Here is a 27,033-nt window from a genome sequence, read left to right as displayed (position 1 = left end):
CTTCTCTCTCCAGCATATAATGTAATTACTAGACATTTGTTAATTACTAAATATAAACACTGCTACAGATTAACTGTATATTTTGTATAGACAATGTTATTCTACACAGTTTTTTCTGAAATGAAGTTGTTACTAAGAAAATGTAACTGAAGACATTGAGTCTTTCATTCTAAACAGAATGCTTAAGATAGTTTTAAAATTTATTTTTTATTTTTATGTGTGAATATAAATGTTTGAATCTTATTTGAAATACTTTGTATTAGCTGTAGGTATATTGACCGTACTGTATACACACCAGTAAGAATTTCTAAGCTTAAAACCAGATCATATAGAGTAAAATGCTAAAAGAAGAAGTTATTTTAAAACTGCAACAAAAAGTCACAGTAATGACGTTTGGGTTGAGTAACATGACAGGTAGTTAAGTTTATTTTGTGAAACACAGAAGCAACATCTAAGATCTGATGTGTTTTCCTAGTTTTGGCACAGAATTTGGCCAACTAGTGAAGGTATATTAGGAGTGATAGCCATATTTTCTATAGCATCCCGCAAGAGGGCTGGAGAAGGCACAGTTGAATGTGAAGCAGAACACAGTATCCAAAGCCTCTGCTGAGCTGCTGCAGTCTCTCATCATGTCTCATTCAAGACTGAAAGTGCTAATGCAGAATGTGAACTGGTCTGTTCCAGTAGTGTCTAGAGCGAGTTGTAGGTATTGTGCCAAGAAAGGGTTCTTCTGAACACAGCTTTGGGCCTGCCTCCGAGAATTTTGCAAGAAGAGCAAGAGTGACACATGGCACATTGAGATTAACAAAGCAAATTGCTCAGAACAATGGGACAAGGCTTTGTATTATTTTATTCAGAAACAAAGGAAGTAAAAGGGGCCTTTATTATTCCAAGCTTTAGTTTTAGCCATGAGGTTTTTTAGCCAATAGCTAATGCTACTTGCAGTAAATAATACTTCTGTTTTTTTCATAATCTCTCTTCAAATGAAAGAAAACATTCTGAACAGATTGCACACATATCAACCTCTAGAACAAAACTGAATAAGCGTAGAATTGTAAAATGTAGTTAGTTAATAATCTTAACTTGATTGATTTCATTTAATTGCAAAAAATCTAAATTATTTCATCCATAAAGCGTAGTTATTATTTTTTTCTTCTAGTAGACAAAGTATCCAGCTAATGTATATGTCATCATTAAGATCTTTCTCTCGCTATTAAGGTAATAACAGTCCTTCATGGATGAGACATTTTCCACTATTTGGCCAACAGAAAAAACACTTAAAAATTCTTATATCTCTCTGAGAAATGACAAAATATTTGCAGCCAGTTTCAATTGCAGCTTACAGGAGAAAAAGGTATCACTAAGCACAAATGCTCCAAGCTGAAAAGGTTTCCAAAGACCTGTGAGAACTTCTCTTAGTATGAAACATAAATGCTTGCTTCTGCAGGCATTATCTGATCCTTTTGAGCTATCATGTAACAAAACCACCCAGAATGTAAAGATGTCTGGAAAAAAAACAGTATTTTAGTAAGTCAAAGAATTTTTTTAGGGGGAAAAGACAGTGTATTCCAGTTTCTGCCTGATAGCATCTACATGAACCAGGGATGTTAATTCAGAATTGCTGTGCTGATCTGAAAGATATTCACTACTTTGGCAATGCGCTGTTTCTCTGCAGGTGGACATTAGATGTAGACAGTTGGTTACAGGGGGTTAACAGCCCCACTCCTGGTGGCCGTCAGGAGGAACAGAGGACAAAGGCTGACATAAGCTGAGGATTTAGGAGAACGGGGTAGAATAAACTGCCTCTATTAAGCAAGACAGATAAACTATTTGAGGGAGAGAAGACTAAATGAGTCACTCTGGGATTAAATTCTAAAACCAGGTTATGGTATAGCAAGGTATTCTGGACCATAAGATATAATGCAGCAAAGACATATGGTAGGAAAGCTCCAAGATAGGACAACAGGATTTGTGGCTAGGCCCCGAGGCCATAAATCCTACAATAAGTAGATATACCAAGTTGGCTGAAGGTAAGCGTAAAGTGCGATATGACATATTTGGCATTATTGAGCATTAGATGCTCTGCAAGAAGTGTAGGCTGCAATAGGAAAGACTTATTGCCATCATAGACCTGATAAAGGAGTGGAGAATAAATGTGGAAAAATATTATAGGTTTTTTGAAGCCATATTGCCCATGAAGTATGTCCTGGGAGATCAGAAATGGTGGCTACAAAAAGAGGAAAGGATTTGATTGTTAACTATTCTTTGATACAGGATGTGAACATTTGGCTGAGAATGTGAGAAAAGACTAACAAATTTAGGATCATTGTGTCCCAAGCTGGCAAAAGAATGTGGGACATGGAAAAAGGGAGGGCAGTACCAGTCAGTGCTATCTGCACTGCCAGGGGTATCACAAGAATATGACATCAAACAGCAAGAAGCCCTGTCATGAAACTCTGCCCCCTGCAGAAAGCTCACTAGTGGGTGTCTCTAAAACACTGAGGAAGAAGATTATGGACTAAACTTTCTAATAGGTTTGTCCGTTAATCTTGCTTTAGTTATTCTTGCTATTCCTGAGATCCTAACTGGTGGAGGCAATAATAATGATAGTAGTATTCTATATATATTTAAAATACAGTTCTGTTGTTTGATAACATTCTAGTAAATTTTATTTGGTGTTGTTCTGAAAAGAAAAACTTATCAGTATCAGCTCTTGCCATCAAGCTGTAACAAGAGACAGCATGATTCTCCTATAATACTATAAGCAATCTCAAATATATGAGTAATGATGTCATTATTTTTGTGCTTACATTAACAAAAAAATCACAAGTTTTTACTGGGTTCTTTAATTTTGCAGACTGAGGTATCGATCTTACATCCTGTCTGTCTGATTAGATCCCTGAGGCAGTGTAAATTACTCCGTGCCAGTGCAGCTCTATTGATGCATCAGGTTTAACATAAATACATCATATCTGGTGATTTTTTGCTGGAGTACATCACCTCTGTCCTACTGTATGCTATTCCTACTTGTCATATGATGTGCAAATGAAATTAATGTGCAAATGAACTTTGGGGGTGAGACAGAGTCTAGATGTTCTTCAAAGTCTCAGACTTTGTCCTAAATCAGGGGCAAAGCCCCAAGTGGAAGCTGTATAAAGACAGTACTGGGAGTTACCTCAGAGAGTACTCAGATTTAGATGATGCTTTGTAGGTTTGTCACCCTCACTCATGTACAAGCTACCTGAGTTGAGATCAGAAAATTGTTTTTCCCATATGTGGCAGACAAGATTGCATCCACCAGATCTGATTCTATAAAGCAAAATAGCAACTTTTAAGTGATAATTGCATGAGTGTTTAAATTTAAATTATGACTTGGATGATTTTTATTGGTTGTTATTTGTCTGTTTTGAAGAGATTTTGATCAATAACGAAAATATCAACATGTAGCAAGCCCTTCTGACTGGTCATTTAACCTTTGCTTGTTTTGTGTAGTCACAACATTTTTTTTCCTCCAGATCAAAATATAACTTTCTGTAAGCTACCAGAGGATATTACTCCACAATGTATTTCTTTTATGTACTTTCAAATTTTGGTTCACTAAAGGATAATGACATTTCTTGTACTTAATGTCCGACTTCTTTTTTTTCTTTTTTTCTTTCAAATAAACCTTTGTTTCAATAAGATGACCCTTTCATCAATGGAAAAAATATGAGGCTTCAAAGAGAGACAGGCAGTATATGTCTTATTGCAGTTTGGCTTTTCTTGAATGGAAAACTTAATGGATTTCATAAATCTTTTAACTCATTTGAAACCAATTTTTCAAAGTAGAGCTGATCAGCTCGAAGACGCTTAAACTGCAAGTTTTTTTCACAGACATTTCTTTGTAATACAATTAGTTTCTGATTCATCACCCCTAAGCAAATTAATGCAAGAAGAAAGAAAATTGGGATTAAACATAAAGATTTATTTCTACCAGCTTTTAGTTTTCAAATTATTGTTGGATTAAAATATCCTTTACTATATCTCTAAATTATTTAAAGTAAGCTAACAAATGTAAATTCTTCTCCATACTAAATTATTTAGGGTATAAATGTTTCCTGTTGAATGCTTTTGTGGTCAAATAATGTTTCTCAGGCTAAGAGAATAAAATTAATTTTAATACAATAGTAGAAAGACAGTAGTTAGGAAACTACCTGAAGTGTCTCTCATTAGGTATCTACTCAGGAAAACTGCAAAACTCAGCTCAGTAATTTTTTCTTTTCATTAATAAAAAAACAAAACTCTCTAGAATTTTGTCTTATTTTTTTTCGTGCAAAGTAACACTGCAGTCAAAAGTAGCAAGTTTTCATCCAGTACATATCTACTTACAGCAGAATTAGTTTCTCTTGTTTCAAGAGCTATCAGGTTCTTTTCATAATTTTGAGTTCCCAGGTGTGGCAAATTAACTCATAGAGTGAGCAAGCAACCTGGAGGATTTCAAGACACACCACATTCTTGTTTTGAAAGGGACATTTATACTATACGCTACATAGCATTAATTTGGTAACTGCCTTTCGCAGTACTTCACTTGTAAAGGGAAGACAGACTAGATCAAATCAAGCAAGTATTTATATTACTAGAACAATTCTCATTGATTTGAGAGGACTTTGTTTGAGACCAGCAAACTTTAGAATTGGGTATGGAGGTTAGTAAGCTCTATGTTTGATATAGTTTTTAGATATTAATTAAAAGGCAAAGCTTGTTTATGCAACATTGCCTTAAGAAACTCTCATCATTCCATCATTATAAAATCACAGAATCACAGAATCACACAACGTCAGGGATTGGAATGGACCTCAAGAGATCATCTAGTCCAATCCCCCTGCTGGAGCAGGAACACCTAGATGAGACTACACAGGAATGTATCCAGGCAGGTCTCGAATGTCTCCAGAGCAGGAGACTTATTACAGTAGGCTGCTGGCAGGTAAGGTAGTCTATCCATTTGTATGTATCTTTAGAAATACTACAGCAAGGAAATAACCAGAGACTGAATGGAAATCAACTCTCGGGTGCACTATTTCTTATTAAAAATGGCTGGATTTTTTCCCCAGTGAAAGAAGACACATTGATGTGTTAAAAAAGAAAGCTGCTCCCCAACAGAGTAAAACCCAAAACGTTTATTAAATAATGTAAGATAAAATAAAATTTATAATCCCTAGGCTCTTAAACTGTGCAGGTGAGAAACGTGTTCCTCTGAAATACTTCTGTATTATTACGAAGAAAACGAAGAGGATAAAAATTCAGCTTACAGTGGCCCTCTCTATTTAGAGTAACAAATTTACTTCCAGTCTATTTTTATGAGCAGTAGAATTCTCTACAGAGTAGACCACCTGTGTGTGCACGGATTCCAGCCTGTGACTATATAAAATGAAAGTACATGTAGGTTGGTCAACATGTGGTCATCTGTCAAAATTTAAAAGTTGAGTCGTTTCTTCAGTATTACATGGCTTCCTACTTGGAAAGAAGCTCCAAAGCTTTAAGGACATTCATCCCTTTCTTAAAATTGATCAGATGGATGTTAATAAAAGGAAGAGAGGAAGAATGCTCCAGGTCAAAACTTGTAGAGGAAAACCTGCTATTGCAGCCTTGGAGCCAAACTTCAAGCAAGTAAGGAAGGAAGTATGAAAGAAACTCCTAATCACTGCCTGATTACTGAAAATTCACATACACGACTTCTCAGAGCACTTGTTCATCTCAGATGGGTCTGAAATCACAAGGGTGATTGTGTGTAGATGCTGAACAGGCATCCAGCCTCTGCAGACATCTCGTGCCAGGTATGAATTCAGTCAGTTGCTAGTCCCTACTGCATTGGCATTTGATTTTGATTTATAAAATGCTCATGTACTTTCTTCTCTGCCTCACAATGGGCAGTTGTTTCCTCTACAGAAATTACCCAGAAAATGTTATCCATAACAGTCCAGTGTTTTGTGGTTTGCTCTGCTTTATTTTCCCCTCTGCTCTGAATGATTTTTAAATTTATTTTTAAATTTATCTAGTTAGGCAGAGTTCGTTCAAAAGTTTCCTCCTTCAAAATTGTTATGAAGGTACCAAAGCATGTGTATTCTGCAGATCATTATATGTTGCAACATCACATTTGTCTAGCCAGTTAGTTTAAGTGATATATACAATACCTGGAGAAATAGTCAGAGAGTCTTTGTTGCTTATACCCAGAACAATACCTTTATTTGTCAGTAAGTATGAGCCTTTGCCATGGAAGGGCCCATGTTTATCCATGAGGTTTCAACTATCCAAGACCCCAGCTGGTCCTGGTGTGAGACCCATTTCCCTGCAGCATTTCAGTTTCTACTTTTCAGGGTTTTTTTCATGAAAGTAACCAGAGCCCATGAAAAAGGGAAATGAAAAGTTAAATTTATAGAAAAGTCAGAGAATGAGTTGCATCATGTCATGTCTCAGGATGTGAAGACAAACAACTTGATGGCTGGAGCATCAGTAGGGGGGATGCGTAGCCCACTGAACAGCATGCTACCAGCTACAGGCCTGAGAATTCCACACCATTCTCTTTCTCAGGATCAAAAAGATTATTTTGCAAAGCAGACAGCCTAAGGATTACCTTGGTCTTTTTACTTGCTCTCATATATGTTAATATACTGAGCTGTCAGAGAACATCTGCTTGGATCTTTACCTCAGCATAGCAACGAGGGCCAGAAACAAATGGAGCAGAGCTTGATGCATGTAGAAATAGAAGATTTCCTGCACAAAGATGCAGCTGGATGAGTTTTATTTTTCACATCAGAGGAGATCACTGCTAACTCCTTGGAAGTAAAGATGCAATGCTGATGGAAATCAGAACAGAACTGCACCCCTTGTCTGTTCTCAGACTGGCTTAGAAGTTGTATTACTAGCTGCCTGATATATCTCTTATATGAGAAAGCATCGTATCCCTGAACTGGCTCCTGGGTTTGCCTTAGTAAAGTTGTCATTCTGTCACCTTCAGTGATCCTAGGTTGGCTGGAGAGAGTTGAGAAGCCAGACCCAAAACCCTGGCAAAGATAATAAATTGTGAGGTAAAAATGTCTTATTGGGAAAAAAAAAAAAAAAAGAAAAATTTTGGGTTTGTTTCTCATGCAGGTAGCAACAAGGAAAATAAAATATAGCTGAAGAGAAAAATCTTATAATTCAGTTGATGACAGAGGGAAAATCAAACTTCTCTAGTACTGGAAACTTGTCATACATTTCTTGAAAAATACATAGTGCCTGAAGAATGTTTCATTTGTGAGTATTATGTGTCCTATGTTTTATTTTATTATCTTCTAGGCTTACAAAAAAAAATCTGGAAAATTATTCTACAAAATGTGACCTTTTTTCTTTCATCATTTCCCATTCTAAAAAGTAAACTAAGGAGGTTTTGCCTCATCTTTTCTTGTAGAAGTTATGTGCCTCTGTTAGAAGGGTAGTGCCTGGGCTGGAACAGTCTCTCTGGGTTTTTTGCATGGCTCCAGAGATAAATCAGGAAATAAACTGGATTAGTGTTGTTTCGCTCTGAAGAGAAGTCATTTTCTGATTGAGAGGTGGGAAAACCAGCTTCAAACCATTATTCCACATCAATGAAGAACATCTTCGGTGTCACTGAAAATGTTTAACTTACTTCGACGAGTTATAGTAATTCAACTACATAGTGTTTCAGTGGAAGGATAGTGATATGGACTATTTCAACAGGCAAAATGTCTTTTCAGGGGTGAAGACTGGGGAATTACAGTATGACAAATACACTGGCATTTTTTTCAATAGTAATTTCCATCAAGGGCACGTTTGCTCATGCCATCTTAAGTGTGGTATTCACTACTGTGAATGTGTTCACTCCCCTGATCCATAGCATATTAACAACCAAAAACGTAAGTTTCCATACATCACAAATGATTACATTCTAAACATCAGAATTCTACTTCATGCTACATTTCATCCCCTGTCATACCAATATGGACTTTAATATTAGCCAGAAATGGAGGATGCATGATTGTATTAAATGAAAAAGGGAACTGTATTTTTTTTTCTTTTTTTCATACTCATGCAGTAATAAGTTAGGCATATATTCGATGCAGAGTTTTACAGCTGAGATGCTGCTGAGTATTGTGGATGGCCTCTGTAGAGAATTTAATGTCTCTCATGTCATGCAGAAGATCCAGATGCTCCCTCTGAGCCTCACTTTAGCAGCTGTAGGAGCAGCAGGACCTTACAAGCACGTTTGAGCCTGCACATTCAATATCCCATAGAATATGCATAAGTCCTTTAGATTCAAATGTTCAGAAAGATAAGTTAGGCCAACTTGTCCAACTCTTCAGCACCAGCTACGACCTCTAGATATAGCAAGTAGAACGGAGGTGGAAGAAAGGTTGTTTTCCGTTGATTCAAGTGAGGGAAATGAGGTATCAGGAAACACAAATATTATCAGAAGTAGCTTTTTTGCAAGCCATGCTCTGTGCAGCTGTAGCTATCCTGCTCTTTACCATGGCTGTGTTGTGTCTAGAACGATGTGAAGGAAAGCTGAGTTCCCTATCACAGACAAATTAAGCGAGGTTGTATGGGGAAGAGGGAAGGGAAAAGGGGTCCCCCACCAGAGTAAGCAGCCTCTAGTAAAGCTGCATTTACACAAACCTCAGTCAGCATAGCTTTACAAGGAATGAGGCAGAGCAAAAATGGACATGGATTAACATTTGTTAAAGCAGTTTGGGTGGGAGGCAATGCCTACCATGCAAGCCTTTTCTAGCTACTACCTATGTCAACAAGCTGCTAAACCTCTGCATTGCTTGTGCCAGCACAGACATACAGCAGGAACAGAGAAAGATGTGCAACGTCAATGTAAGAATGTCAATGTCAGAATGTGGTGATCCACAGAAGTACTCTGTTAAAAAGTACTCTGTTGGAGTGCATGAATGCTAATACACCTCCAAACTGAAATATGTTCAATATGGAGAGCCCAGAGTTCAGTCAGACTAATCACTGACTAATTCTCTTGTGCTTGTGTTGGGGAAACCTATTGAATATGACAAAGGTAAATACAGTGCTGGAGTTGTCTAGGCATAGAGCAGTGGCCCTCCTGGATAGAAGAGCTGCCCTAAAAGACTCACACCAGGCTAGCTGTCAAATCACAGCAGTTACTAAGATGAAAAAGTAGAAATCTCATCTTCAGTTATGTTCTTTCTTGATCACTATAAGATCTATTGTGATATGCAGGATCATAAAGCTCTGAGATAGAACAGCAATGTTTATCAATATCTACTATGTTAACTGTTTATGTAACCTTTCTGACAACATTAATTTACTACCAAATGCAAAGCAGTATGTATGGGAATATAGCACAAGATAGGTGAGGAGGTTAGTTAAATGTAAATATGCTCAAGTGACTTACACCTGTCTGTAGAAAAAGCACATACATCGCACTAATTTTTTTACTGACCTTGTGTGCTTGATGAGTAGAACCTCTGTGTTAGATAACATAGGCTCGTGAGAAACTCTAGGCACCTTATCACTGTGTCTGGGATTCCTGCTTTGTTGTGAGAAAGAGCGGGAGGCTGCACCTGCCTAAAGCCTTGAAATACAGGCGAGCTCAGCAGGCCCAGCGATCTTCTACCGGGGCTGAACGTACAGCACCTGCGTCCCTGCCTGTATCACCTCTGCCTGGGAGCTTAGGTGCTACTTCGGAGATCCCCCAATAGACAGGTAACTAAAATAAAACTTGCTCTTTGCAACGCATTCGTGGCCTCTGGCTCTTCTTGCGACGTGCCTGCATATGTGTACACACCGTACTAAAAGAGAAAGATGATTTAAAGGACTTTTAAGAAATATTTTGGTTGCCACTTAGAATTCAGGCCATAATTTAGCCATGGAGACTTTTCAGGTAACTACTGAGTAGAATGGTCTTGGGCTAGTCCACATCACAAAATACTTATTCTCACTGATCTTGAAAGCAGGAGCTACTCAATAATCTGAAGGTTAAGTTTCAAACAGAATCACAGAATGTTAGGGATTGGAATGGACCTCAATCTAGTCCAATCCCCCAGATCATCTAGTCCAATCATTTTGCTGTAATATGGAGCGCATGATTAAGAAACACATACTATTGGTGATGATCCCCTATAGAAAAAGGAAAGACTTCATATCCAAAAGGTTGACAATATTATAAGATTTGCAGACTACAAATGTCTCTATAAAGAGTGTAGACAAATATATTTCAGAGTACACGTTACAGGCTGTGACCTAAGTTTAAACAGCTCAAATGATCATACCAGCAGAAGTATACTACAAATGGATTTTTATTGACTGAATTGGACAAACAGGTTAATTTTAAAAAATCATATTACAAACTGGTGCAGTGCCATAAAATCAGTTTGTACATGTGGAGATGCCATTCTTAGCCCGCACAGCTCCTGCAGCGCTGTAGACCATTCTCATTGCAAGCGGTACACTTAAGGGCTTTGAATGAGTCCGTAAAGCAGTTCCGAAACACAGACATCTTGCTCCCATGGCACGCTGAGCACGGCAGGAACCCGAAGCCCCCACAAGAGAGGCACTCATGAGGATGCTGAACTCTCTGCTCAAAGAAGAAAGTGAGAAAGGCAAAAATGTTACCTCCTCAACCACCATAAGCTCTAGGACATTAAGGGCTTCAAGACAGCTGAGAATGCACATTCTGGTTCCCATCTTGAGCAATACGCACCACCCCATCCCAAAGTATCCAGTGTGAGAGACTAGTACATCTCCATTTTCCTTTGGTCAGATCTGCATGCAGCAGTCAGAGAGGCTCACTGCAGATTCATCAGCCACATCATCCCTTAGCAGCCTGTGTTTGTATTTGCCAAACTAGCTAGCTAAAGGAAAGCTTGCACACGTTACTCTGATGTAGTTTAGGTCTAGATCAATTCTAGGAGGTATTACAGTTGATTGAATTGAAACTCTGGGCAGTTTATGCTGATGTTATATTTTCTGTGCTGTATGTTAAGATATTATTACTTATAGCATTTGCATGCTCATGCTGAAGATATTGTTCCTATTACAGTTATACTTGATCATATCAAAAAGCAATTCATAGTTTCTGACAAGCAGTGCTTGAGGAACTAAGTGGTGTATTCATATTTATGGGTGTAGAATGCTGAAGCTTTAAGTGTAAAGAAGAAATATCATCATTATTCAACAGCTATACCTGGAGAAAAGTGCTGCGAGGAAGGCTTAGGGTCCCCCAATTGTCCTGAGTAAAACAATAATTTTCCTCTATTTTGTATTGGATTAAAGACAATGGAAAACACAAGAAGAAATTTCAAAGATTTTTTTTAAGTTTCACTTGCTGAAAATGTTGCTGATTGGTTAATGATTGTCTTAAAGTTCTGTATCAGAGAAATGAAATGTACCTCACATTGGGTACTTACCACAGCATAGATATGTGACTTGCACTGTTGAGTAAAGACTTTACAGATTTAGTTACAAAGGAAGAACAAAAATCCATATAGTTGCTGCTAGTGTTAGACTGAGGAATTATGCACCACTAAAAAATTAGTCACAAATTATTACCAGGGCGTACTAAAATACATAAAGATAATATAGGCCTTCCTGTATCTTCATCAAGAAAACTGAAGAGGTTTCTGCAAAACCATTAATAATAGCATTTATCTATCGACAACTTGAACATGCAAAAAAACAGGCTTTTTTGGTTTTTGTCCTGTAGCTCGTAAACTTGCCATTCTTCCTTACTGGGAAACAGTTCTTTCTCTTACTGTTAGCTCCTCCAGTGACACCGTTTGGCACTATTTAATGTAAAATTAGCATTCTTTTTATCTCAGGAGTCCCCACAGTTGTCATAATTTATGACATTACTGCAAAAATCTCAAAACTTTAAGAGAATAATATTTTGAATCTTTCCATTCATTATTGCTTGCTAGACTTGTAAATAGCCATGTAGCTAAGGGAACTAACAAAAACCAAATGCAAAATTGCTTTATCTCAGTTCCTTGAACAATGGCTGTTTCCTCCTTGAGCAGATGACAGGTTATGTAACCACTTTCTGCATGTTCAGTATGGAAGAAGCCTGACTGCTCCTTGAAATTGTAGCAAAGCCATTTTTGCAATTAAAAAAAAAAAAAAGTGTTTGGAGTGGTGTTTGTCTTCAGTAAGCTGTTATTATCGTCTGCTGTAGTCCAGCATTGTTTTTCTTTTAGATATATTTTCTGTCCCAAGATTAGGATGCACATTGGGCTAGGCAGTAACGTTGTAGGACCCCTCCCAAAGCAGGATCTGGGGACATTTCATTCCAAAGTAATGAAAAACGTTAAGGAGGTGTATTAGCTAACCTTTCTAGTCAGACAACAAGGGTGCTGCCTGCTTTATTCATATGCATACATTTGCTTAATAACTTCCAGTTGGATATTCAATGTGGTTAAATATGTCCAGCAGGTTCTTCTGCATTTTATACAGAAATACATACACTGAGTCATGAGGCAAGGGAAGCTTTGCTGAGTTAAGGAGCAGGCCAGACAAATGCAGAAGGTGCTCCCTCTACTGCAAAGAGATGAGGCAGTTCATGTTTTACCAGATTGTGTTAAACCTACCTCCTGAATAAGGCAGAGATGAGCAACCTTTAGGTTCAGCCCCACTGGAACTTCTGGAGGAGTTCAGGAGGGAGACTGGCTATACGAAACCAACATGCTTCATGAAAAGAGTTACTTGTTTTGTGATAAATTCAAAGATGTTTGGTATACAAAGAGTTACTGAAAGCATGTTAGGAAAACGTATGCTGCAGTTTGGCTAAATGCAGGGAAAGAAAAACCTTGGGGCTAAATCAACTAGATGCAGCTTTATTTTGCGCTTTCATCAGTGTCTTTTACAAATATATTCTCATTATCTACTTTCAATGTTGATGTTACATACTTCTGAAGTTTGTGTTATCTTAATTTGGTGGTTTCAAAATAACAAGATAATTAATAGCAACACATTCCTTTTCTGTGGACACAGCTTTCCATATAACCCAGAGAACTTTAACAGATAAGGCAAACTAAGAGCTGCAGAAAGGCAAATTGGTGTAACTGGAAACTTCTGGTATTTGCCCAGATTTTGTAGATGTCCAGCTTGAGGTCCAACCAGAACCTAGGACTGCAGGTTCCAAGTGCGTTCACTGCAGTGCACAGAGAATCAATGCAGCATCCACACAAGAGACCTGACTCCTCCAGAGCATGGTGAAGGTTAAACACCAAAGAAGATGTCAAAAGTTATAGGAAAAAGAACATGACTTGCCTTTCCTGCTGTGGCAAAACTAAGAGAAAATAGAGATGGACATTTTGTTTTGATGTTATTGACATTCATGTTTTCTCAAACTTAATGGGCTGTGATACCGTGCTATAATTCATGCAAAAGGAAAGAACAAAAAATAAAAAAACAAAAAACAAAACAAACAAACAAACAAACAAACAAAAAACGAACAAACAAAAAGCACTCACTATTGGGATCATCAGTTTATAACAGAAGAAAAAGAACTGATTAAAAAAAGTTCTCAATTGCAAATACTCGATGTATGTTCTGTATGATTATTTGTAGAATTACACTTACCTCAATTTTGGTTAAGAGATCCTGCAGTTCTCCAGATTCATTCATTAGCAATATTTTCTCAGCACCCTATTAGTAAGGAGAAGAAGAAGAAAAAGTTCAGTCACTGCAGCATGAAAAAAGAGAGATGATTAGAAGATGTGGTCTTGAAAATTCAAACATTCTGAGTACAAATTTGACTCACATTAAGTGTTTTGTAATTAGGTCAACCTCAGGAAAGCTAGAAGGACAAGGACAATCTAATTGCAATTCTGATAGAAATGTCTGAAGTTCATTACCAGGTGTCGTATTGTGCTGCCTTTTTGTAAAAGATGACACAGATTGGAAATTCTGATTGGACTCACTTTATTTTACATTATATGCTTCCTGACAGAATAAATAATATATCTAGTTACCATGTCAATAATTACCATTATATAAATATACAATACATCAGAGAATGCAGCAAAATGAGAGGAGGAAATTGCATTTCAAATATTCTGGCAGCTGAGCACTGAATTAAGACATAATATGCCTAATGTATAACACAAGGAGAAAAAGGGTAATGAAAATACTGTAACAACATTAAAGTCAGACACAACAATGAATAATAATAATTTAGTCTGAGTACGTTAGGTCTCTGAGGGGTTCTGTCATCTGAACTGTGGTGGTACTGAAGTGGTTTTTCTTCTCTCCTCCTGAAAGGAAATGCTAAGAAACTATTGCAGACAAAATGAAAATGTCAAAGATGATGTAAAACTTTTTTTTTTTTTTCCTTTTTCTTCTAATTAGAGGGCTACATTTGAATGCTTCCACTTCACTTATATAACCAAACTCACTGAATACTAAATATTGCCAAACATTTAAAGACACTTTTAATCAGTGGATCACAAGAAACCAACAGAAGGTGAGAAAACTGAGGCACAGACGGAGGGAACTGCAGAGCCCTTACTCACTGCTAAGGGTGATTGGCTACACCTAGACCAGGTTGTAGGTTCATGCCACCACGATGCTCCAGTTTGCTGGTTCCTGCATGGCCAGACTGTTAAATTTCACCTTTGGGTTTACTTCTGGCATGAGCTGGGAGGTGTGGGGGGACGCTGGCACAGGGCTGAGATGCTGGGGGACACTGAGACTGGCCATTACTTTGAGTTGCCCACAGTCAGGCAAAGGGGTCCTCAGCCCCAGCTCACCATCAGCATCACTCTCTTGGTTACTGGGAGGCACAGGAAGGGCTGATGGGGAGCACAGGGAACACATATTGGTCACTATCGTGCCTGTTAGTGCCCAACCATTCACAGTGCCTCACTGGGGACTCCAGAGGCTACAACTGTGTAGCCCAAAAGCCCACTAAGGGCCACAAAAACATTGCAAAACATTTTGTGTATCACCCTACTAAGGGTAGTTTCCCTGTGCAAAGTCTTTCTGCTCTGGCTTTGTACAAAAAGAAAGCACTCTTGACTCTGTGTTTGATGATATTCATTTCAGTTAAAAAGCAAAATATTAATATTTTAGTGGATGTGAATGCCACTTTTTCAGTGAACGTTACTCTTACGGTGCTACACTTTCAAAGAGATTTTTTTTAGAAAAGAATCTACAAGGTAATTAGTTGTGGTTAATTAGTCACAGAAGATGACAGGAGACAGATCAGCTAGCCTTATGTGTGCTGACTGCTATCGAAATCTGCTACAGATCATGGGCACAGAGTGTACCAGCTTTGACATATGCATTAGGGCTCTCTGTCCCCAGCAGAGCAGCTTTTAGCAGCCTGTTGGCCTCTTTCAAGCTTGCCCTCTAGTCTTTCTCTGCTTTCACACAGAACAGGCAACAGGAGTGACTGGCACAACAAAGCGAGGATTTGCCAAGGCAGCCCATGGAGTATTAGCTCAGGGCCTGAATACACTGCAGGAGCTTAGGACAAAGCTTGCGCTGCCCATCTGATGCAATGACATTATGGATTTGCAGCTTTATTGATGTCTCTGCAGCACTGCAAGCTCCCTAAGCTAGACAAGCCCAAATTTGCCCTCATTTAGGGAAGGATCTATTCTCTGTGGCAACAGTTGGCAAAGGCATTTCTATGACTTCTGCTCCATGTTACAGTGATGCTGTATGATAATGCTGACTGGCTTTTACAGAAGTATAATTAAAAGCCTGACAGGTTTCCTATTATAGATTCATATTGTAAAGGATTTATATTTCACATGACATTCAGTCAGCCAGCTGTGTTACTTTCAAAGTGGAAACCATCATTACTATGGTTTTAAAATTAAAAACCAAACGTCCAAATAACTATCAATATTTTTAAGTGTTTCAGAATGTCTTTTCTGATTACTGGCTGCCTCAAGTGATATTTGGGAAAAAGATATTTGCAGAAGTTAGCCTTCCCTTTGGATCTGTGAATCTTAACACAGAGAGTCCGTAATTAATAGAGTGATTAAAGCAGCTGTTAAGTCCAATATCTGCTTTCTGAACAGAAAGTGATGGCTTTCTTTTACTTCCCAGATTGTGTTCAGTCCACAGTTACCCACAAAAGGATGTGAAACGTTTAAGAGTCTGTCCCTGCTAAGAGTCACATAGGGAGCACAAGTGACAGGGGCCATAATGTTTAGAGAAGCAGCAGAGAGAAGTGATTTTCACTTTTGTTAACCGGTTAAATTTCAAAGCACCATCCTGTGAATCCTTTGTCTATTCACTTCAATAGCTCTCTGCCATGGTGGAGGAGACCAGGGGCTGCAGTCAAGTCTTTACCCTTCTTTTGGCAAGGAAGTTCCACAGACTTGGCTAAATCACTTAACAGTTTTTCTAGAACATTTTCATCCTTCAAAATATTTTCTCATTTTTCCCTTGAAAATGTCCAGAAATTAGCACTGTATTTCAGGTATTGTCCCACTAATTGCAGAACTAGGACAAATTCGTGCTCTAGCAAGTTTCCCACTGCTCTGGCCCTGTCCTGTCACTAAATCAATCTGTTTCTCACCTATCTCGTATGTAGCCTGTTACCATTTTCACAATGTAATTCTTCATCAAGGAATACCTGTAGATATATGGCTGTGCATTTCTACTAGAAAACATGCTGATTTTGGTGAGCAGCCTCTCTTACCCATTCTTCCTTATATACAGAGAAAAACCAGCTCACTGCTGAAACATCTCTCTTGTGGACACATTTGCTGTTCAGATAAATGCATCCCTTATTTCTTCAAAAATAAACTTGTTCAAAGTTTACAAATGAGATCACTTGCTAAAGGCATCAGAATGCAATCACACACCCCACCCCAGCTGGACCTGCCATGTTTTTCACCATGGCTTAGCAAGGAGACAGGCTATATGTACCCCATCCTTGCCCAGAGCTCACATGCTCTTCAGACTGTAACACTACACCTCTCACAAAGAGGGGCCCTTTGACAGCAGACATGCATCATTTGTGATCAAATGCCTGGAAAACTGCCTATAAACTGAGAAAACTGACACTGCAGTATAGTACCAGCACCAGAAATGTTGGATTTGATACGCAAAGAACCGTCAGATTAATTGAACCCCCCTAATCCTGCAAAATTGAGGAAGCAAGTGGGAAAATGCTAGGTGACTCAATGCGACAATTACATTGTAGTTTTACTGCCACAGGGTCACTCATATCCACACCATCAAGAGAACACTAGGAGAACATATTTAACAAGACACAGAGACAATTGTGAGCTACCAATCATATATGGCCACTGGAAAGAAATAAAAAAGGAACCGTTACCACTTGTATTACAAAAAATATGTTACATAGATATTTTCTAAAAATCAGTTACAAAAAGGCCTCATCATTCTTTGGAAATAATCATAACCAATGAGTCAAATAAAATACTTTTACTGTAAATGTCATTTGCAGCTGGGAAAAGTAAATTGGAAACAGTTTCTTCAGAAAAAAAAAAAATCACATATTTGAAAAAGATACAAGTACGTTTGTATGGCTGGTGAACACTGAACTCAGTCTCATATTTAAATTGAAAAATAAAATAAATGTACTTTAAAACTATTATGCAGTGAGCTGGCATGTTTACTAAAGATGAGTCTATTTGCCCTTTTTTATGTGCATCCCTTTCTAGCAGAGTGGGTCTTCATATAGCATAAACCTCTAACAGTCCTGAATGCCTTTGTAAAAGAGCAAATGAATGCTCCATCTTTTTTTCTTTTTTTTTTTTTTTCTTCTGTGTTGCATTCTGGTTTTTGGAAGTAATTTTTTATTCTGCTTCAGCGTCCCAGCAGATGGCATAATTCCATTTCGGATGGAGACAGCCTCAGGTGAAAAGGAGGGATTAGATCAGCTGGTAAAAAACATGCTGCAGAAAGAACCTGTAATTTCCTGAAAGACTGATATTTAGACAGTGTGTGTCAAGAAATGCAATGATTCAATCCTGAAAAAAAATGAGAAGATTAAAAACCTGCTGCATTGCAGCATGCAGGACTTTGCTTGACAAGGGTTAAATATAATTTTTCTATTGCTTCTGCCCAAGTGGCATGTTTGTTTTATTTCCCCTGTGCAGGCAATGATAAATTCCCCAACACTGTAAAGATTTATCCACAGAGCCCACGGTGCTTTAACAACCTTGTCTGTGCTTCTGAACCACTCAGATATCATATACTTTATCAGACGCACATATGCTGTGTTCTGCTGGTTTTCTTACATTTATCTCATTAAAAATAATCTTGTCCCCTTTCAAAACAGCTCATCTTTTAATAAGGGGTTTTTGTTATTTCTCCACATGACTCATTGAAAGGTGCCTGGCTCAATAAAGGTTCTCCTTTGTATTGCTACAAGTAATTTCCTTTAGGGAGGGATTTGCCAGGAAATAACTATTCCAGATTTTAAAAAAGAGAGACAGGAAAAGAGAGAGAAAAAAAATATTGCATGATTAATTTACTGACACATCAGGCTTCTGGATTTCTGTATTGCGTTTGCATATCTGAAGATAATTATTATGAAAGGCATTATAGAAATGTCCACTGTTACCAATGAGACCAAATTCTGTAATTAGTTCTCAACCTCATTTTAATGAAACAGAAGCCCAGCAGAGGCTTCAGCCAACTTATTACCTTTGGAGTCACTGACACACTGTTGTCTGAAGGCACCACATCCACCAGGCACTGACATAGCTGTGGCCAGACCCTGGAAGGCTGGTTAAACATTCGCAACCTTCTTGACATGCACAGAAAAATAAAAACTGCCATAAAATAATGGAGTTTGCCACATTTAGCAGAGTGTGTGGACACAGATCCCTTGCCAGGGCAAGTGACAGGTTCGCCTTAGGGCTCTCCCCTCCCATCACTCCACCAGCTGTAGTGCTCCCATTGGCAGTCTGAGCCAACTCTGCTGACATTGACCTTTTTTTTCCCATCCTGGTTCATCTCAACTAAAACAGACGAGAGAGTGATGCTGTAACAGCAGATCCAGAGCAGCAATGCTCCCCAATATGATGATAATTAGCGGAGAGCAGCAGAGAGTGGAAGCCTCGTCCATGACCAGAGCTGAGGGCTCGCGCATCGCAGAGCAAAGGGCTGACCATCCTGGCCAGCCGCGAGCAGAGCAGGTGTCTTCTGGTCTGCACCTTGCCCGCAGACCAGATTCACAAATAATATTGTTGTTATATGGAATGGCCTTAATTTTCTCCTACAATCTGCTCCATTTAACCATAGTGTGCCTCACCAATTTAATAAAAAACAAAACAAAAACAACCACCAAGTCTGATTTTGTTCTGTTTTTTAGCAGATCAATACTTTTTGTTTTCTTGTGTTAAACAATGTGAACAGAGCTGTTGTGCTGTAATAGATGTTTGTAGACTAGAACATCAAATTGTTTCTTCATTTTTTTTTTACCTACAGGAGGTAAAACTTGTTGAGTACCTGTCAGCAGGTAGCTGAACAGCTAGATTTATCTCTCCCCCAGACAGCTAGCTTCCTAACTCATCTTCCTTTCTATATGTCTTCAAAATATCTCACACAATACTTAAATAATTGTAATGAGTCTGTATTGCTTGTTCCACTGTTGCTCCTCTGTTAAAAGAAAAATGTCCCATGATCTTGAAAAAAAAAGCAAAAATAACTGGTGAATGAATGGGCCATCCATCATAGCAAAACGACTGTAGCCAGGCTTCATCTAGAGCTGAGCAAGCAATTTATTCAATCCCTTTCAGCATTTTAACTGGTCACACACAGACTGAGTTTTTCTTGGAGTGGGTTATAACTATTTTGTTTTTAACATGATAATTACGTGAGCAAAACTTAGCCTGAATCCTGTTGTATTTTAGGCCGCTTTTGAACAAAGCACTCCAGTTCCTGGCTGGCTGGAGAACTCTCCAACTCAGGCTTTTGATAAAAGCATCCTCTACTAGGAAGTAAAATTCACTGCCTGCTAATATTCTGCACAGTCACAATTTTGCAGTTGCTGCAGTGGTCTGGCGAGCCCTGGGCCAGCAAATGCATTTGTTAGAGTGCTCAGGGACTCCTGCCTCAAGCAGAGGCTACTGAGAACTAAGAAGGGGATGAGGAGAAAGGGGAGAAAGGGTATTAGAGCGTTTATACAGGCCCAATATCAGTTATGCCCTGATTGGTAATTACATTTCATTCCATTACTTAAATCTTTTGTAAAAATGAAAGTGTTAAGCAATACGAACACAATAACCCTGCTGTGTGTAAATATAGTTTGCCTTCACAAATCACAGTCTCGCTGTTGGTGTTAATTGCTAGCTCTTTACTGCTGGAGACAAATACCTTCACTGAGCTCTCAAGCTGTTTTCTTTTTGCCATTTTCCAGAATCTATTTCTTGTAAACTCTGATTTTTCCAGTTTCTGAGAAATACATTTCAAAAGTACAGGCTGCTCTTAATGGAAAGGTGATTTCACATATCAAGAGGCTTTTAGACTCTGAATACCAGAGTATATAGTTATAGTTTTCCATTTGGAGTTTATGTTTAGCAACAGGCCAGAGTTGGGCTGGCTTTGTCTCTCTTTTACTGCTAGACTTTTCTAAAATAAAGTATTGATCAATTTTGTCCCTAAACAATGTTCAGGTGATTGCAAATGCCTGATACAGACTACATCATATAAAATTCAATGCATAAGGTCTGACATTCCAACCTGTTAGTTTCATATTCAACACAGATATTACTAAATGACAAGTTTATGCTATGTGTGCTCGTCTTCCTTGGTCAATCATGCATACAGGTTCCCATGAGGAAAAAAAAAACATTTTCTCTAGATTTTCATTGTTTCAACTACAAAGGTAAACTGTTTTTAAAGAAACACAGGGTGGCTTAGATTGTATTACTGCATCTTATTTCTTTCCTGATAGCCTCTGCTTTTAGCCTTTTGCATCTTCAGATCAAACCTATCACTGTGGATCTATGCTGCAGATATCACAGGGGGATCTCTGTCTTTGATTGTTCCCACCATTCCAGCATTGCAAACAATTTTCTAAAAACCCTGCTTCTCCTTCATTCATCAAGATTTTAATCTGTTCTTCCAGATTGCAGAACAAAACATAGGTTTATGCTTTACTTACCCCAAGATAATGGCCATCGATAAACACAACAGGGAGTGAAGGAACTTCACAGACTCTCCTGCACCTTTCATCTAGTTCTTTTCCATAATCACTGTTCAGAGCAATGTTTTTTTCTTCAAATTTAACTCTGTGATTTTGAAAGATCTTTCTAACCAGTTCGCATCTTTCAAAAGTGGTTCTCACCACACGAAGGCTGGTAGTATAAATTACTATGCGGCCAAACTCTGGCACTGTAGATACCTGGAAAAAAAAATAGTTACCATTACATACAGTAAGGTATTAATAGCTTCCAATTATTCAGTAATTTCATGAAAAATATTACTTAAGCCAAATCTTTGTATCTTGAAAACACAATCCAAGATTATACTTTTTTCAAATTGAAAGATGGAAGGGGGGGAATTAGGTTCTTGCGATCAACAACTCAAGGCAATTTAAGCTGTTTATATAAATAAGGTGCAACTTTACTTTTTTTTGAAAGTTTTAAAGATGGTGAACCAAGTTAAACATTTTCAAGAAACAGATGTATTTTAGATCCTGATTGACTTCCAAACGTTAATAAATCATCACCATTTTGTTGATGTCTGATTTTGTTATAACCGTGGCTCATGTTTGCACAAACACAGTCTGGTAGTACCCAGACTAGGTCTAAACTTGCTAGCTGAGGTGTTGCTGACAGTCTCCTTTAATCAAGGACAGGAGCCAAATTTCAGCTTCATCATCCATGCACCAACATTAACTCAGAATCCTTTATGTCTCTCCACGATGATCTAGATTCTGATTGCAGAGAGGACAGACGTACCCCTAATTTTTAGTGTGGATCCATGTCAAATTAGTCATAACATCAACCAACAATGAAACAGTACATTTTGTGCATATTCAGTGTCCAATTCAAAGCCCACTGCAACTGGTGGAGGCAGTTCCCTTAGCTGTAAAAAATTTCATACCACAATACGGATTTGACTTTTTACCCCAGGTCTTTTTATGTAAAAGTTTATGTTCCATCTTTCCTTGCTGGGATGAAAACTATGAGGAAGTGTAAATACCACACGGATTAGTTTGCCCAGTAGAGAGTGGTACATTTTTTAAAAGCCTGAGAATCATTGCTTTAAACAAACATATTATGTTCAGATAAATAGCTATAAATACTACCTTTTTAAAAAGGTGGTAAGGCATTTCTAAACTTTTCCAATTATCCATTATATTCAGCAAATCATATTTAATTATTTCAGGAGTATTCCAGGAGTAAAAACACTAGTTAGAATGTAAAAAGCAAGGATACCTGTAACACACCATAGTAACCTATGGAAAATGAACTTTGATGGGTGAATATGTAAGTTTTTAACTATTTCATGCAATAACTGTTAAGACTCAATTGTAAAATTTGGCAGTTGCCATTGCAGACTTTGCCAAATAACAAAGTAATGATTTATCTTAATACATAAATGCACCAAAAAAAAAGAAAAAAAAAAAAAAAGTCATTGCAAAAAACATATTCTGCTCAGAAAGGTGTTCAGAAGGCTAAATGTGCAATGAAGAGTTCTCAGGAAAAACACTTGCATTTGACAGATCATTTATAGTTCACTTACAGTGTAATTGCAAACATATGGAATGTAACAGTTTTCCGTCTCCTGTTCTGTCAAGGAAGCACATTGTGACACACCAGTTTTATTTGTCTGTGAATTGATGTCAGAAATTCAATTTTAGGAACAAATGTTATAAAAAGTGGGCTACTTTCCTCCAGCCTGTTTTCTGTGTTGAAAATCAGTTATACTGCTACTGCAGCATTGACTCTTCTCCAGTATATTGTTCACACATTCCAAGTGAGAGGATTTGCTCATCTTGTATTTAAAGGACAAGTACTCTACATAAACACTACCAAATATTTTAGTAATCACACATGGGTTGCTGGAAGGAACAGGAGTTCATCGTTTTCAGATGTAACCAAGAGTTCTTAAAACATTTCTTCAAAAGATAACTTCACATACTTATTGTTTTCTCCTCTTTGGAGTGAAAAAACATTCTGAAGTGGAAAACTATTCAATAGGATGGAAATTCTTGCTCCTTCATAGCTCTAATCTCTAATGCTCTTTGTTCCCAGACACCAGAGGCTGGCAGAACAGATACAGTCATTATCTAGTGAAGCATCAGGACTGTGGTGTCCCTACAGCATACAAATAAGCAGCTGAAGAGACGGAAAAATGGAAAGTTGTAAAGTGATCTGGAAAGATATCAAGTAGAAGGTGTGTATGCAGAGTTACTTTTATGTTTATTCCTTTATTTTTTTCCTACTGTTGCAGTAAAGGAATATTCTTCTTTGCCCTGCAATGAAGTATCAAGAGCATTAACTAAATAACTCTTTAGGGAAATTTTAGTAAACACCTTGTTTTCTGTGTTACCATCAAACAGAACTTGTCCTTGGTAGAACTTTGTTATACTAAGAAAATCCTTCCTGTCACTTGCCTGGAACCGCATTGGTGATTAAGAATAGGAGTCAAGACAGAGACATATAGAGTGTTTCTTCATGAAAATCTATGCTAATTCTTATTTTGCTACCCAACTCAATGGCTACAGCCTGTAATATTGACTAAGTAGAATACCTTATTGAAGTAAATCAGCAGAATAATGTTTGAACACTGTGCTTTTCCTTCCTAAGTTGGAACTGTGGCAAAAACATAATAAATGACAAGCAATAGAAATGAATAGATAGAAAGACATTTTAGAAAATGAACTTTTACAAATTTGAATAACAAACTTCAAATTAGAATCATAAGCTCACAAATGCACAGGAAATTTTAGCTGAAGTTTAACAGAAGGTGATTCTCTGGTTAATGGGCAAGACAGAATTTTACTCAAACTGAGGAAGTCAGACTGATGAACAAACCAAAAGATGAAGAGCAACTTAAATTGAGAACTTTCTTACACTTTCTGTAAATGGGATTCTCATTTTTACCTGAAGCTTATGGAAATCTTTGGACTGAGGTGGCTACTTTTGTGTCAGATTCAGAAAACCCCATGCACATGGAGCAAGAGTGTGCTTCAGAGTCCATGTAATAAGAGTGCCAAGGAAGGGATTTAAGTTTTTATAGGGAAATTATTTACAAGGATAATTTACCAGCACAGTGCTGTCATCTCCCAAAGGTTCTGAAGGCAGTATCTGTTTTACTGCATTAGCCTGAAGAACTTGCATTTTATTTGGGGGTTTCAAGTAGGCAGCACCAGCAGCAGCATGACCTGCATCACTGCCTGGCACAGACGCCTTCCCAGTGACACAGGAACAGCTGCCCCTTTTTTCTCAGTCTAGAGAGAAAAGGCATTTGTTGCACCGGTTCAATTCTGTTCATGATTGAACATGAGAAAACCTAAATATCTTTATTTTGCACCTTATTCAGTCTTTTCCCAGACTTCTTCACCAGGTGGATCAGGGTTTTCCCAAATGAGGAGTTAGTTACACTTCGGTGTCCAACTAGGGAAGCCTATCCTTCTGCCATCCCACCAGCATACATCTGACATGGTTTCAACAAAATATAATATTTAACTGAGCAAGTCTTCTGAAAACAGTATGACGGATGTCATCCCATGAGGTTAAATACGTGACTTTAGAATCAAGAGAGACCACAAAACAAAGGAAGAAATTGCTGATAAAAAAAAGAGGAGGCTTAATAGAGCAAGCAGATAAGCAACAAGACAGAGGGATGCAGGAGACTGGAAAAGGGCTGACAAAAGAGAAATAACCAAAAATAGATTATAGCAAAACCTAAAATGTCAGGATACTGACAAAGGAAGAGGAGTACAAACTAAACGCAGAAATAAGAAGGTGAAAAATATGACAGAAAAGAGACAGTAAATGAAGTAAATTATAAAACAGAGAGAAGGTCACTGAAACATGACATCCTGAATCTTTTTTTTTTTTAAGAAATCCTGGTAGCCAGTGTAAGTGTGCGGCAACAAATATATTACAGAATAGATGAATCTCCAATTTGTTTTTTGAGGTACTTTTTTAAAAAACTGTGCATTACTGGAGCCACAGAAATATGAAATATTTAGGAATCATACTCCTAAAATACGTGTTTAAGAATTTGCCTTTTCTGTTTAACAGCTTTCGTGACAATAATCACAGACTTCTCAGTAGCTCTGAAAATATTGTGTAACAGTCAGGTGTTTCCATGGTGCTTCTGAAAGACATTTAAATATGTGTGCTGTAAAACTCCCTGAGATGTCTCAGGGCTCAGACCTGCGCTGTGTCTTATCCCCAGCATCTGGATCCAGCTGCAACAGAAGCAGCAGCAAAAACAGTCTGTGTTTCTCTATTGGTCCCATCGCTGCCCTGGCCCTGACCAGTCTCCACAGTCTGAGCTGATATCACTTACACACCTATTTGTGAGGGTAATTTGTAAAATGAATTACTGAAAAATAATACTAGTTTATTTCTTCAACATATTTGTCATTAATGGCTTTCCAAAGGCTATACATTTTCTTAAATAATTTTTAATTAAATTTCTCTGTGTGCCTTGAGGACTTTGGGTGGCTCTTTATCTTTGCACCAAAACCAATAACGTGAATATTTTTGTGGTGCAAATTCAGAGCAAAGGACATGGTCCAAGCCAACGCTTTTCTACTTGAGATATAAGGACCAATGCTGAACCTTGGGGCATAAAGTGATTACTGGTAACACTGGTAAGATTTTTCTTTTTTAAAACCTGTGTATATGACCATGTTTGTAAGCAAGTAAACAGATAAGCCCAGCAGCAAAAGAATTAGGTTGTTAACCTTATTTTTATTTGGTTGCAAATGAAAACTATGACAGCGACACTACAAAAGTAATAATGAGATTTTTATTTTTTTTAATCCTCCCTCTGGATAGAAAGTATAAATTTGTGTTTTAATCTCATTGGCATGGAAAGAATAGCTATTTACATTCACATACATATATAATCTGTTTCAATGGTGACATAACCTGCAAATTTACACTTGGTTCTTTTAAAGTACTCATCTTTTTCCTGTGCTTGTTTCAAACAACCAACACAAACGAAACCCCAAAACATAGTTCTATATTTTGCTTTAAGTGAGGAACTGCATTCTAAGAAAGCCAGAATATTTTTTCTGCTAAGACTAGTGGGCTGGTACAATACTTTGGCAAAAGCTGAAATGTTAATGTCAACCTTTATCATGATCATAATCATATGAGATTTTTAAAGGGTTTTACTATGTTCAGACATAGCATTCCACTAATGTTATTCATACAGTAGTGAATTGCTTCAGTGACCTAAATCAATGGCTGATATGCCCTTCTCTGTCTCTGAATATCATCTTTCAGTGTCTCAGAGTGTGCTACTGAAATATGCACCCCTTGACTTTGTAATTAGATACTATCAGACAGGCAGGAGTATCTGCTGTCCACTAAGTCGGCTGAGGCAGGAATCTAGAGCATGTTACAAACCCTGCGCCACAGATGCTTCAGTGAGTAAATGACCTAAAGAAAATGTTAGGCAAGAGAAAATGCATATACTTAGGCATATGAATGTATGCATATATGTGCATACTTGTACATGGTTTATATATGCTTGCATTTCTACAAGATTTGAATTAAGCTGTTCACTTAATAATTGGTTTTACATAGCTAATAGCTTGAATTAGAGTCAGTAATTAAGTGGCAAGAAGAATTATGGTCTTACACTAATTTTCTGACCACAATCTGTTTTGGACTTTTTTACTTTATTTTCCACTCAGAAACAGAAGAGAAGAAAACAGCTATGATTTTCTTGTTGAAAAAAATATGCAGAAAAAATATCAATTTAAACATTTTATTTCTGCAAGATTGAAAAGCTTTTACTAGCTTTTGAGTTTTAAAAGGCTTTCAAAATGTACACTAAAGTAATGAATACTTTCTGAAACATTATTTTAAATTAAAAGTTACCACCAAAATG

At 37.6% G+C, this 27,033-nt stretch overlaps 1 protein-coding gene across 1 annotated transcript in view; it reads right to left on the bottom strand.

Annotated features, from left to right (window-relative positions):
- Positions 1 to 10,305: 10,305 nt before the first annotated feature.
- GRXCR1 (glutaredoxin and cysteine rich domain containing 1) overlaps positions 10,306 to 27,033 on the bottom strand; it is a 39,539-nt gene continuing 22,811 nt past the window's right edge. The window contains exons 2-4 of the mRNA XM_021286171.2: positions 21,110 to 21,349; positions 13,591 to 13,656; positions 10,306 to 10,588 (exon numbers count right to left, since the gene is read on the bottom strand). Of these exons, the coding sequence (XP_021141846.1) occupies positions 10,409 to 10,588; positions 13,591 to 13,656; positions 21,110 to 21,349 (486 nt within the window). The 3' untranslated portion in view covers positions 10,306 to 10,408. The remainder of the gene's footprint in view (positions 10,589 to 13,590; positions 13,657 to 21,109; positions 21,350 to 27,033) is intronic.

Source organism: Columba livia, chromosome 4 (genome assembly GCF_036013475.1).
Source record: "Columba livia isolate bColLiv1 breed racing homer chromosome 4, bColLiv1.pat.W.v2, whole genome shotgun sequence".
NCBI classification, from domain to species: Eukaryota; Metazoa; Chordata; class Aves; order Columbiformes; family Columbidae; genus Columba; species Columba livia.
This window is presented reverse-complemented; position numbering and strand designations above follow the sequence as displayed.